The sequence below is a fragment of the Gouania willdenowi genome, chromosome 8 (genome assembly GCF_900634775.1).
Source record: "Gouania willdenowi chromosome 8, fGouWil2.1, whole genome shotgun sequence".
NCBI lineage: Eukaryota > Metazoa > Chordata > Actinopteri > Blenniiformes > Gobiesocidae > Gouania > Gouania willdenowi.
The window spans coordinates 22166151-22176883 of NC_041051.1; the positions used below are offsets into that span (position 1 = coordinate 22166151).

The 10733-nt window shown below is 40.0% G+C and overlaps 1 protein-coding gene across 2 annotated transcripts in view; it reads right to left on the reverse strand.

The window, feature by feature from the left end:
- The window catches only part of fbxl20 (F-box and leucine-rich repeat protein 20), a 23791-nt gene extending 15711 nt beyond the window's left edge, over positions 1-8080 (reverse strand). The window contains exons 1-2 of one of the 2 annotated variants that reach the window (XM_028455710.1): positions 7732-8080; positions 3114-3175 (exon numbers count right to left, since the gene is read on the reverse strand). In XM_028455710.1, coding sequence (XP_028311511.1) covers positions 3114-3175; positions 7732-7773 — 104 coding nt within the window. In that variant the 5' untranslated portion in view covers positions 7774-8080. The remainder of the gene's footprint in view (positions 1-3113; positions 3176-7731) is intronic. The other variant, XM_028455711.1, reaches the window with a different exon arrangement.
- Positions 8081-10733: the final 2653 nt, after the last annotated feature.

The window sequence follows — 10733 nt, forward strand, 5'->3', positions numbered from 1 at the left end:
ACCTTGGATGTACATGACATGTTTGTGTGTAATTCATTTTCCCACTGGGTTTTTTTTTTTTCCTTGCCAAAGGAGAGTCTAAGGACAGGAGATGACATTCAGGGCTTTAAATTAACACAAGTGAACCTGCCAATTGCAGGTAAAAATTGACTTTGTCGAATAACAGCGTTGCTAGCCATTTTGGCTGGTGAAGATTTAAACAAATACCTCTGCGTCTGTTTGAATCTGCAGACTGCAGAAAATGGTAAATGGACTTGATTTATATAGCGCTTTATCACCACACTGAAGCAGTCTCAAAGCGCTTTACATACTCACCCAATCACTCTCACATTCACACACCAGTGGGACAGGACTGCCATGCAAGGCGCTAGTCGACCACTGGGAGCAACTTAGAGTTCAGTGTCTTGCGCAAGGACACTTCGACACAGTCAGGTAGAGGGATCGAACCCCCAACCTCTCGATCAGAAGACGACCCACTACCACCTGAGCCACGGTCGCCAGAAACAATGCTACAAGTCATTGTTGCCAGATTGGGTTGTTTTCGGCCAAGAAATTTGAGGGTTTGTGTGTTTAGACTTTAAAACGTAATGTATATCTGGCAACACGACGATGATGTGGCTTACAACAATTGGCTACGGGCTTACATTAACGTAATTTTTATGGTTTGGTATAGGAGCGGCGCAGAACAAACAATAGGAGCTGAAATTAAGTTGTAAAATTAATTAGGCAAAAACAAACAATCATGTGGGGTTGAAAAACCTGAACTGCAAAAAAGGAAGGCTGCTGCCGACACAAGGGAAAATGAAGATGAAAAAGGATCTGAATAGAAGAATAAATTGAGGAGTTTTAATACTAAATGGATGTCGGGTCGTGAGTGGCTGGTATTTGTTCACCTTTAAAATGTGCACTATACAGTTTGTGGGGAGTGGGATTTGTTTACATTTGAAGAACATGCATTTTAATAAAACATTTTTTCTCTACATTACATGTAATTCTTAGTACTGATTACTTCTATTTTTTTCTAAATTCAAACAGTGTTCCAGGGATCCAATTTTCATCTGGTTCAAAAGGTTCACTTCTCAGACACACCCAAAGTTCCATATTGCACCTTTTAGGGATTGTTACAACATTGTTGTTAAATTAAATGTTTATATTTTTACTATTTTAATGTATTTCGGCAATCATCTAAAATAAAAACTATTTAATGAAACATGAACGCTCATTAAGTAGTTAAATGATAATAATAAATACAATTTACATAATGCTTTTTTGGACACTCAAAGATGCTTTACAGAATTAAGGCATTATTCTTTCACTCCACACTTAGTGGTGGTAAGCTACCCTGCCCTGGCGCAGACTGACGGAAGCGAGGATGCCATAGCGCGCCATCGGCCCCTCCGACCACCACCAGCCCTCACTCACACACTACATTCATTCTAGGCAATAACCAGGCCCAGACCTGCTTAGCTTCAGGGATCTAAGGAGAAAATCTGGTTTGCTGGTAACTTTAAGAATCTACTAGCCATGCTGGCTGGTGATCTAAAAAGTTAATTTAAAGCCCTGATGACATTTATTACCCATTTGCTTAAGACCAACAAACATTGGTGCAAACTTTATCAATTTATCATGTGCACGTCCCATAGAATCACACCAGGGAAATCGCACACGCTATTTTACTTTGCACCCGCAACTATACCCCTTTATAACACTACAGTGTACAGAGTATGTGCACCTCTTTGTACATCCAACCTTCAAACACATACTCATTTGCCCATAATTGACAACTCTACTTAAGCCCCCACTATATGAATTCATACTTCCGACAGGCACTGGACTAGTTTAATCAAAATCAAAGCATATTGACACACACATCTCTGATACATTTTTATAGTTTTATAGTCCGCTGTAAACATCGCTCCAGCTGTGTTTTCGGCTTTGGGAACAAAAAAAACATGACTACCCCAGCCAAACTCTTGGGGTACCTGGTATCCCACTTGCACAAGCCATGAGCACACCGCTGCACCATTGTGCCTGCTCTGAGCATGTCAGACCTTGCTTACATAGTAACGGTTGCTCGAACATATGTTTGGACAATGACTGTTTGTGGGCGGGGTTTTGCGAAAGGTCAATTAGTGGAAAGCAAAAGGAATTTAGCATCCTAGTTGGAATACTAGTTAGGGAGTGGGTAAATACCAGCATATAAGCGGTAGATATAAGATATACTGTATCCATGCATTTCATGAGGTTTATGTGTTATTAGCATGTTTTTGTAAAGTCAAAGTGATGAAAGCATGAGCAAGGCTTATTTTTGCTTAAAGTGCAACTAAACCCCAAGGTTTTTGCTGACCTGTCACTGGGGGGGGGGGAAATTCAGAAAATGCCTTGATTATTGCTGTTGCTCCGAGAAGAGTTAAGACACACATGGAATCCCAACATGACGCTCATCCACACACACACACAAACACACAACCGTACAGACACCATAGCATACACGGGCAAAACAGCCCCTGCTCTCCAGCCATGAGCCCTGGAAACCAGGAAGACGGACACACAGCGACAAGAAGTACACGCATGTTCGCGCGCACACACAGCGACAGACGGGGATGTGCATACGATGTGTCTGTACATACACACATAGCTTGATTTACCCTCTGGTTAGACCAGAATCAGCTCTTTATAGAAACACAGAGTCCCAAACATCACAGCAGCTAAACGCAGTCCACATGGAGCTGTCAATCACAGCTCACTGAGGGCTGAGAGAGCAGGAAACAGAAGTCTCTCCTACCAGGTTTTATAGAACGGGCAGGGATAACAGTGCTAGCTCGCGACGCGCACAATGGTCCTATGACGTCACAGAATCTCGTTCTCAGTCAATAGCAAATCTCAATTGTAATAGCTGGCATTAGACCCATAGAGGACAGTCATTCCTAAATTTTACAACTAAATCTGTCGATCTAAAATACTTTGACTAAAATGCCAAGAGTTGGACTAGGATTAATACCCAAATACATATGTATTCAGCAGAAAAAATGTGGTTTTGCTGTTTCGTTACTCATTAATGAATAAACCTGCAAAAACAGCACTTGTTTTTATGTTATAGAAAGGTCACTCACCGTAGCAGCAGCTCTTTGGGCAGCTTCTTATTGATGACAGCCTCATCGCTATTGGTGAACATCTGAAAAAGAGGCGGGAGATAAAAGTCAGTCCTGGCAGGAATCTTCATGCGGCCATGGTCTCCCTGTCATCCTCTAATCTCACTTAAAGTTGCCTGGCAGCAAAAAAGAAAGAAATATTGAGGTGGATTCAGTGTCAATTTCAGGTAAACAACCGTTGGTATCAGCAGACAAGGCAGTAAATATACATGAGGATGTAAGCAACTCTAATCTCCACAAGAGAAAATAATATATGAATATGAAGATGAAATAGCAATCATCAGCATGCAGATAGAGATCCACTTACTGAGGACTGCCATAATTAGTGGGAAATTGGTATTTTCCTCACTGTAAAATTTAAAATGTTACACCATCAATGCTCAGAAGCATTCATTGCACACATAAACAACATTTGGCTTTATCCATTTGTCTGGATCTAAATAAGGGGTTTACCAATTCCAGTAAGTTCATTTTGTCTTCATTTTTTAAAATATATGTTAAGCTTTCATTTATTCAGACAATTTTTTTTTCAGGAAATTTTAACTCCTGACATGTTTTCGACAGTCACCTGCCAGTCTTCCTCAGATGTGACTGCTTTGATGAATCCCTACGAGTTCTTTCGTTGTCCGAATAAACGAAACCTTAACACATAAGGGGTTTACTGTGAGCAAATAAAGAAGGCCCACTATGTTTCCAAGTGGCAAATATTTATGAGAGGATTCACAAGACATTTGTGAAGTTGGAGTGTTTTTTTTTTCTCCTCAACATGTACAACAAGACTCACAATACTGAAATTGTTGCTGTGCTTAAAAATGATCCGGGTCCTTTTATGGCTGGGAGCGTCCAACCTGGGAGCCTCGGTACAGCTTCAGATATATTTTATGCACGCACTCACGCTATTCGTCAGCTCCCAAAAAAACCAAACAAACCGGCATATCTGCCAGTTAAAATTAATGACTCGACCTTTAAAAACCCAGTCGGCTCTGGGTCAAAGCCTTTCTCTGTCTATGTGAGAAACACACCAATGCCACACACACATACGTACTGTACGTACCGCTCTGTAAGATTCTGAGGGAGTAAGAAGGGACAGACATTTGTTATTTGGATATGGGGCAAATTGACTCTGACAGCTCGCCTTCGAGAGAGAGAGAGAGAGAGAGAGAGAGAGCACTTCTTTCTGGCCAAATAATCCATGGGCCATTTCCAAAGAAGCGCATGGGCAACGGCCTTACACTGCTCTCTTTTGTAATCCAACAGCGAATGAACCTGATGCTGCACAAATAAAGGCATTACATTTTCTCCCTTGGACAGCTAGAACCAAACACGCAGGCTTGACGGCAACGGCAAATAACACCCGAAAGAACAAAGCACAAGTAAATTATTGGAAAATAATGTATTTCAATAGAACTCAATAGATAAATAGTAGGAGCCGTTCAAACAAAACCAAGACAGTTATTTTACAATGATTATTTTCAACGAGTAAAACTTTGCAACATCTCAAATCTAAGTAAAATTGATAGTTTTTCTCCAGGCCTTTGATTTTTTTTTTTTTTTTTTTAAACCTTGTACAGTTTGATGCTAAAGCTCTGTCATGATGTACAGCTATTTTTTTCTGACAGGGGAACACAATCTGGGGCCTTTACTGTAATCTTACTTCTTTTCAGGCTGTTGTGTGGCCTTTTGTTAGCATCTGCTACACAACAGATCACTATCTGTTGTAGATCGGGGGGGAAATAAACACAACTTCCCACAACGCTTTTCAAAGTAAAAATCTGAAGCTTCATTGTTTTCCTAGAACAAACCAGGCTCCTTTTTCCTGGTCCCAGAGAGTCCCTGTTCTGCACTTTTTAAAAGTCCTCCTGCCCAACCTCACTTAAACCTAATCACATTAGTCAGCCTGTAGCAAACTGCTTTTCACAATAAAATGTGTTGAATGCTAAAATGCAACAGGCACTTTGATGACCGACTAGTTGCACGATATCAACATGTGCCACTTTTGGCTTTTTCTCTCATAAAGAACAACGTGTGGAAGTAAGAGCTGCAGTGTGGCTTGTTTCAAAGCAGGTCTAGGTTGCAGCGTGCAGCTGCATTTAGCAAATCTAATTATTTCACGCTGTGTGAGAGATTACATGCATAAAGAGGGAGAGAGAGAGAGAGAAAGAGACCTGTGTAAATAAATTCATTGGAAGCTGCTTGTGAAGTTCAAACAGTGAGTTTGTGATGTTACAGATGATAAAAAATAAATGCAGTATTTCCAGCACTCATAAAACTGAGTGAGTTATATTAGGGACAATCTGACGCCTCACCTTTGCCTCTCAGGAAGTCAACGTACAGTATATAGCCACATTTTTACATTTTTTTTAAATCCAGTAAGACTGTGGCTCAAAAACCAAATCTTTATTTTCTTCGTTAAGAGCTCATCCTTGGTCATTCTACAGGCTATCATGAAAAATAGGCTGTCAACCCTGAAGGCTGCTTGTTAGGCAAGTACCGTAGCACAGTAGTACAAAATAGTTAGACCATCTATTTTTCTCTCTTATTTGTGATATGGAAACTATTCAGTCATACATCCAGCAACATCTATATCAAATCAGAACAAGGCCACCAACCCATTGCAGTGACAAAAAACCACAACAACACATAAATATTGTTGGACTTTTAAAATCCTAAAGAAACTTTTCTTACCCAAAGCATTTTGTGTAGACTGACAGCGTGGAGTCGTTTAAACTAGAGTAAAATGAGCAGACCATCACAAATGTTTCTTTATTCTAATAAAATTGTTTATTTTCATTTTAGAGTTCCAGGTGAATTATAGAGATAACCTCACCATCAGACATTGAGCTAATAGCAAAAGCATTAGAGTCAAACTCGTGAATAACAACAGTTTGACACCATGAGGGCCCAGTATGGCCCTATAGTCCAATTCAGTAAATGGGTCAGAGAAGAATTTGTGAGTAGAAAATCTATTTTCAATCTATAAAGCAAGGAATCTCTCTGTGTGTGTGTGTGTGTGTGTGTGTTCCTCAAATATATCTGCGGTTCAGTTTCAGATTCACCTGTGACTTTCAACGTGGCTGCTGCAAGGGTGTGCAACGTCAGATTTGTTAGGACTGCAATGACACCGTTCATTAATTATTTCGTATTATTGTCTTAATTGCAGCTTTGCAGAACAGCTCAATGTTGAAAGGTAGTCATGGTAACTCAGGATAAGTTGATAACTGCGTAGAATCTACAGAAGTGACTGCACAGAGGGCTTTTAAAACGACTCAAGTGGGTCGAATATTCTAAATATTGAACCGCAGGTGTCCTCAGTGAGCAACGTTTGCAAGTAAGGTGAGTAATAATAATAAATTGTGTGTGTGTGTGTGCAATTCAGAATTAAATTTGCATAAGGAATTGAGTGTTTACAACTTTTATTCTGAATTAAAGAGGAATTAAAGCTCCGATGTAAACCATCCATGAAAAAGCTACTTAACCTCCCACTTTTCTATAGTAAGACATACCACCTACGGGCACTGCACTAATAAATTTAAATTGATAAAACGCCACGTAGATGGGGACCAAAAAGAATAATATTAAAGGCTTTTATTTTGAAACCCTGACCACTTCCTCCTCCCTCTACTTTAAACACTTGCTAGCTTCGAAGCTACTCCACCGCAGCTGTCGGGCCAGAAGGTAACGGCCTGAGTCTCCACAGTCGTCAGCTGTTGCTTCGTTAAAAATAAAATAAAACCACGCACAAATCCCAAGCTAGTCGGGGATTAAACCACATCAAGCGCCCAGGCTACACGGGCCGGATATGCAACATTTGTGCTCAGGGTTTTTCACTAGAAACGTTCGCGCAGGCTTCAGCGGCTGCGACACAAAGTTTAGAATCAATACTGGCCAACAACAACAACACTGTAGCTCCAGTGTATTGCGAACAAAGATGGTTCTCAGTCAGCCAAAGAAGTCATGGTGAAATGGTTTTTTTTTTTTTTTAACTTAGAGTTGATATTGTGTGCTAATACTGGGTAAAGCAGGCATACACAACCCGAGGCCCCCCAGCACCGCAGCAGCCAGAGATTCACACAACAACACGGCTCGTCAAACAGCTAACACAAAAAGCACACAAAGCACACTGCTCCATGTAAAGGACAACAATGAATAAATTACACACTCGTCATATTTAAAGAAGAAAACCCTCATTTTTCCTGAAATATAAGGCCCAGGGTAAGGGCTTCCCTCGGTGTGCTACATGTAGCCTCATTGTCTTTGTTTTGAAAGCCTAATAGGAAACGATGACAACTTTGTAGTTAATGAACTTTATTAAATCGCCTCAAACCAAACTGTGTCTGCTTTAATGTCTCAAATAAGGGGTCTATGTGCAGCTGAATGACACGACTGTGCTGTTAAAACAAAACAACAACAAAAATAACAACAGTTTGACATAATCCCACAGACTGCGGAAGCTGCATCCACAGCCTGTTTTAGTCATAATTACAGCCACAGTCATCACACAGGCCTTTATCCTGACGCTTTCTAACGCCTGTCAACGTTTCTCACCGACTGTCAGCTCCCAAATACTGCGTTTACTAACCTCGAACCGGCTCCGCGACACGCCGTTTACCTCCTTCCCCATGTCGGACGCTGGTTACCGACTCAGTGGATTGTTCGGTGTAGACGCAGTACAATGTAAATGCGGGCCCTCTCCGCGATTACCATGCTACCTTCTGCTCGGTAGCTACCACTGTGTGTGGCTCTTGTTGTTTTTGCTGCGTGTGACACAAAACGACGGGATCTTCTTGTTTCTAATATTAAAAAAAACAAACAGGTTCAGACAGCGGCGAGCCAATAAGCCACTTCTCTTATCTGCTTGACTCGCTCAGCTCTTCCTCCCCCCCTCCTCTCCTGCTACAGCTCCATTCATCCACAATAAACCCCATAACATTTCGTTTATCCATAACTTCAATTCAAGCCGACACGAATTAATTAATAAAAAAAATATCACACGAGAAAGTTGGAGATGCATCGAAAAGAAAGGATTAGGTTACTTTATTCTTGTTTATTTGTGGTGGGTGTTGTGGGGAAAAGTGATCCCCGCGCTAACACGTGATTACGCTCCACGGGAGCGCGCAGGGACTTGTAGGGCTTTAAACCTATGCTCGCTCACACAGGTTAGAGAAATGCAAATCCATTGAAAATTAGGGAACATGCAAATTTCACAGTGAAAAGCATCAGGTATCGACTCCAGGAAATGAAATTAATTATTAAAAAAATAAATAAATTCAATCTATTGTTTATGTTTACTTTAATTCACACCTACATACATTTCGGCATTGCCATTACAGAATTTTTTTCAAGTGAACACTGTTCCCATTTTTTTCATGCAAAACATAAATAAATGAATATCGATTTCCAGCCCAGTTAAAATTAATCACGAGTTTAGATAGCAGAAATGAAAGATAACTGATTTAAAGTAGAGATTCGTTTTGGCTAGTAAATAATAAAATCATTTAAATTTATTTATTTTTTTAATCCTTTACATAGCCAACGGAATGTGATTATATTTAAGCGTTAAAGTGCAGCTTGGCGTAAACGTGCACGAACAGCCAGTTGCCTTTACGTTTAAAAACGTGCGCGCTCCCGATAGTCATTTTTTAAACAGGAAGTCAGTTTGTTGCACAGCCGGCGTTCTCTTCTAGCTGATGCTACAAGTATACATTTTAGAGTGAAATATATAAACCAAAGTGTGATGGCACTCATTTAAAAGCGCACATTGCATTTATGAGTTCAAATAGCGATTAGATTTAGAGCTTAAACCCCAGGTTCCCAAAGTGGTGTACAGGTACCCCCAGGGGTACGCAAATTGTCATAATGGGTACATGAATAAAAAAATACAAATTGGAAACTAGAATATAAATCGACCAACTGTCGGGAGCCTCCATGCATTACCACAAATTACACATTAGCCGAATACCCATAGTTACAGATTATTATTATTATTATTATTATTATTATTATTGTTCCTAAACAGGATAGGTAAAAGTCAGAGACAAATGTCACTGTAGGATTACATTGTATGTGACATTACATCAGTGGTTCCCAACTTTTTTGGGTCGTGACCCCATTTTAATATCACAAGACTTTTTTTTCTCCTTTCTGTAATTAGCTTTTGATAATGTTTGTTGTTGCCAGGATTAGTGCACAAGGTGATGCGCCAACTCAGACATTTTTATACGCCATTTTAGTTAAACTAGATTTTATATTTCAGAAAGTGAAAAAATGCAGTTGTTTAATATTGTTTTGTGTGTGTGTGTGTGTGTGTGTGTGTGTGTGTGTGTGTGTGGTGTTGTAATTTAAACAAGAATAATAATTAAAACATTTTTAAAAATTCAATTTTAATCAGTATTATTTTTTTATTGTTATAAATTAGACTTTGCCACTCTTCACTTCGCTCCCCCTCTACGGTTCACTCTTGGCGGAGGTAATAAGACCCAACAGGATTCATAGAACTTCCTTGCGCTGCGTTCCAGTTCTACTATCCATAATAACTAGGTCACATTACCTTATCTCATTGATTACACAGCTGTTCACGAGTGAAACAACTCATTTGAGACATAAGTGACAAAGAGCCCTTCAGTTAACAATGGTCCACTGTTTACAAAGGGTAGAGACAATAGACATTATACGTAGACTGCAGCACCGATTGGAGCCCACGTGCCTACACGTGTGTAATGGACAATATACACCAAATATACACCATGACGTCCTTATCCACAAAATCATTTTCCTGGACAGTTTTGAATTCATAATGCAAGGTTTTCCAAAATCAACCTTTCATTTCAGTGTTTTTCAAAATTCATTTCTGCAGTATTATAAATCCATTCAACCATCAATCCATTTTCTGACCTGCTTGCTCCATTTTTCAGGGTCGTGGGGGTCTGCTGGTGCCTCTCCAGCTCTCGTGCCCTTTGAGAGGGTTACCCTACACCCACTCACACTCCAATCAACCTGACAGTCATGCTTTTGGGAGGAAGCCAGAGTACCTGCAGAAAACCCATGCAAGCACAGGGGGAACATGCAAACTCCACACAGAAGGAACCCAAGTGTCCACCCCAGGGCTTGAAGCCAGGACCTTCTTGCTGTAAGGCTGACATGTTACCAAATTATTAGATGTGATTTTAAAAAATGATCTAAACACAAAATACATTGCCGTCTTTAAATTAGATTTTAATTGCACCATTGAGTGATCTTCTGTTGAAAGCCTTAACATATTTGTCTTTTGTATGCTTTCCACTCTGTATGGATTGTATCTAATATATTTGTTTGCAAAATGTATATTATAATCTATATGATCGTACTAATCGTTGTATATGACTTGTTGTCTGTAAACATTATTTGTTCAATGAAAAAATAATTGCTGGTCTTCACACCATTGCTCAACTGATGATGAGATTCAGAACGTCAAAACTTACAAAGCATACCCTAGCGTGCACCCATGGAGCGTGTGTCACACACTCTGCTATGTTCCGAGGCCTAAGCAGCAGGATATATGAGATGGGAGAAGTGGAACGTGTTGGCCACCCTTGGTACACCTGT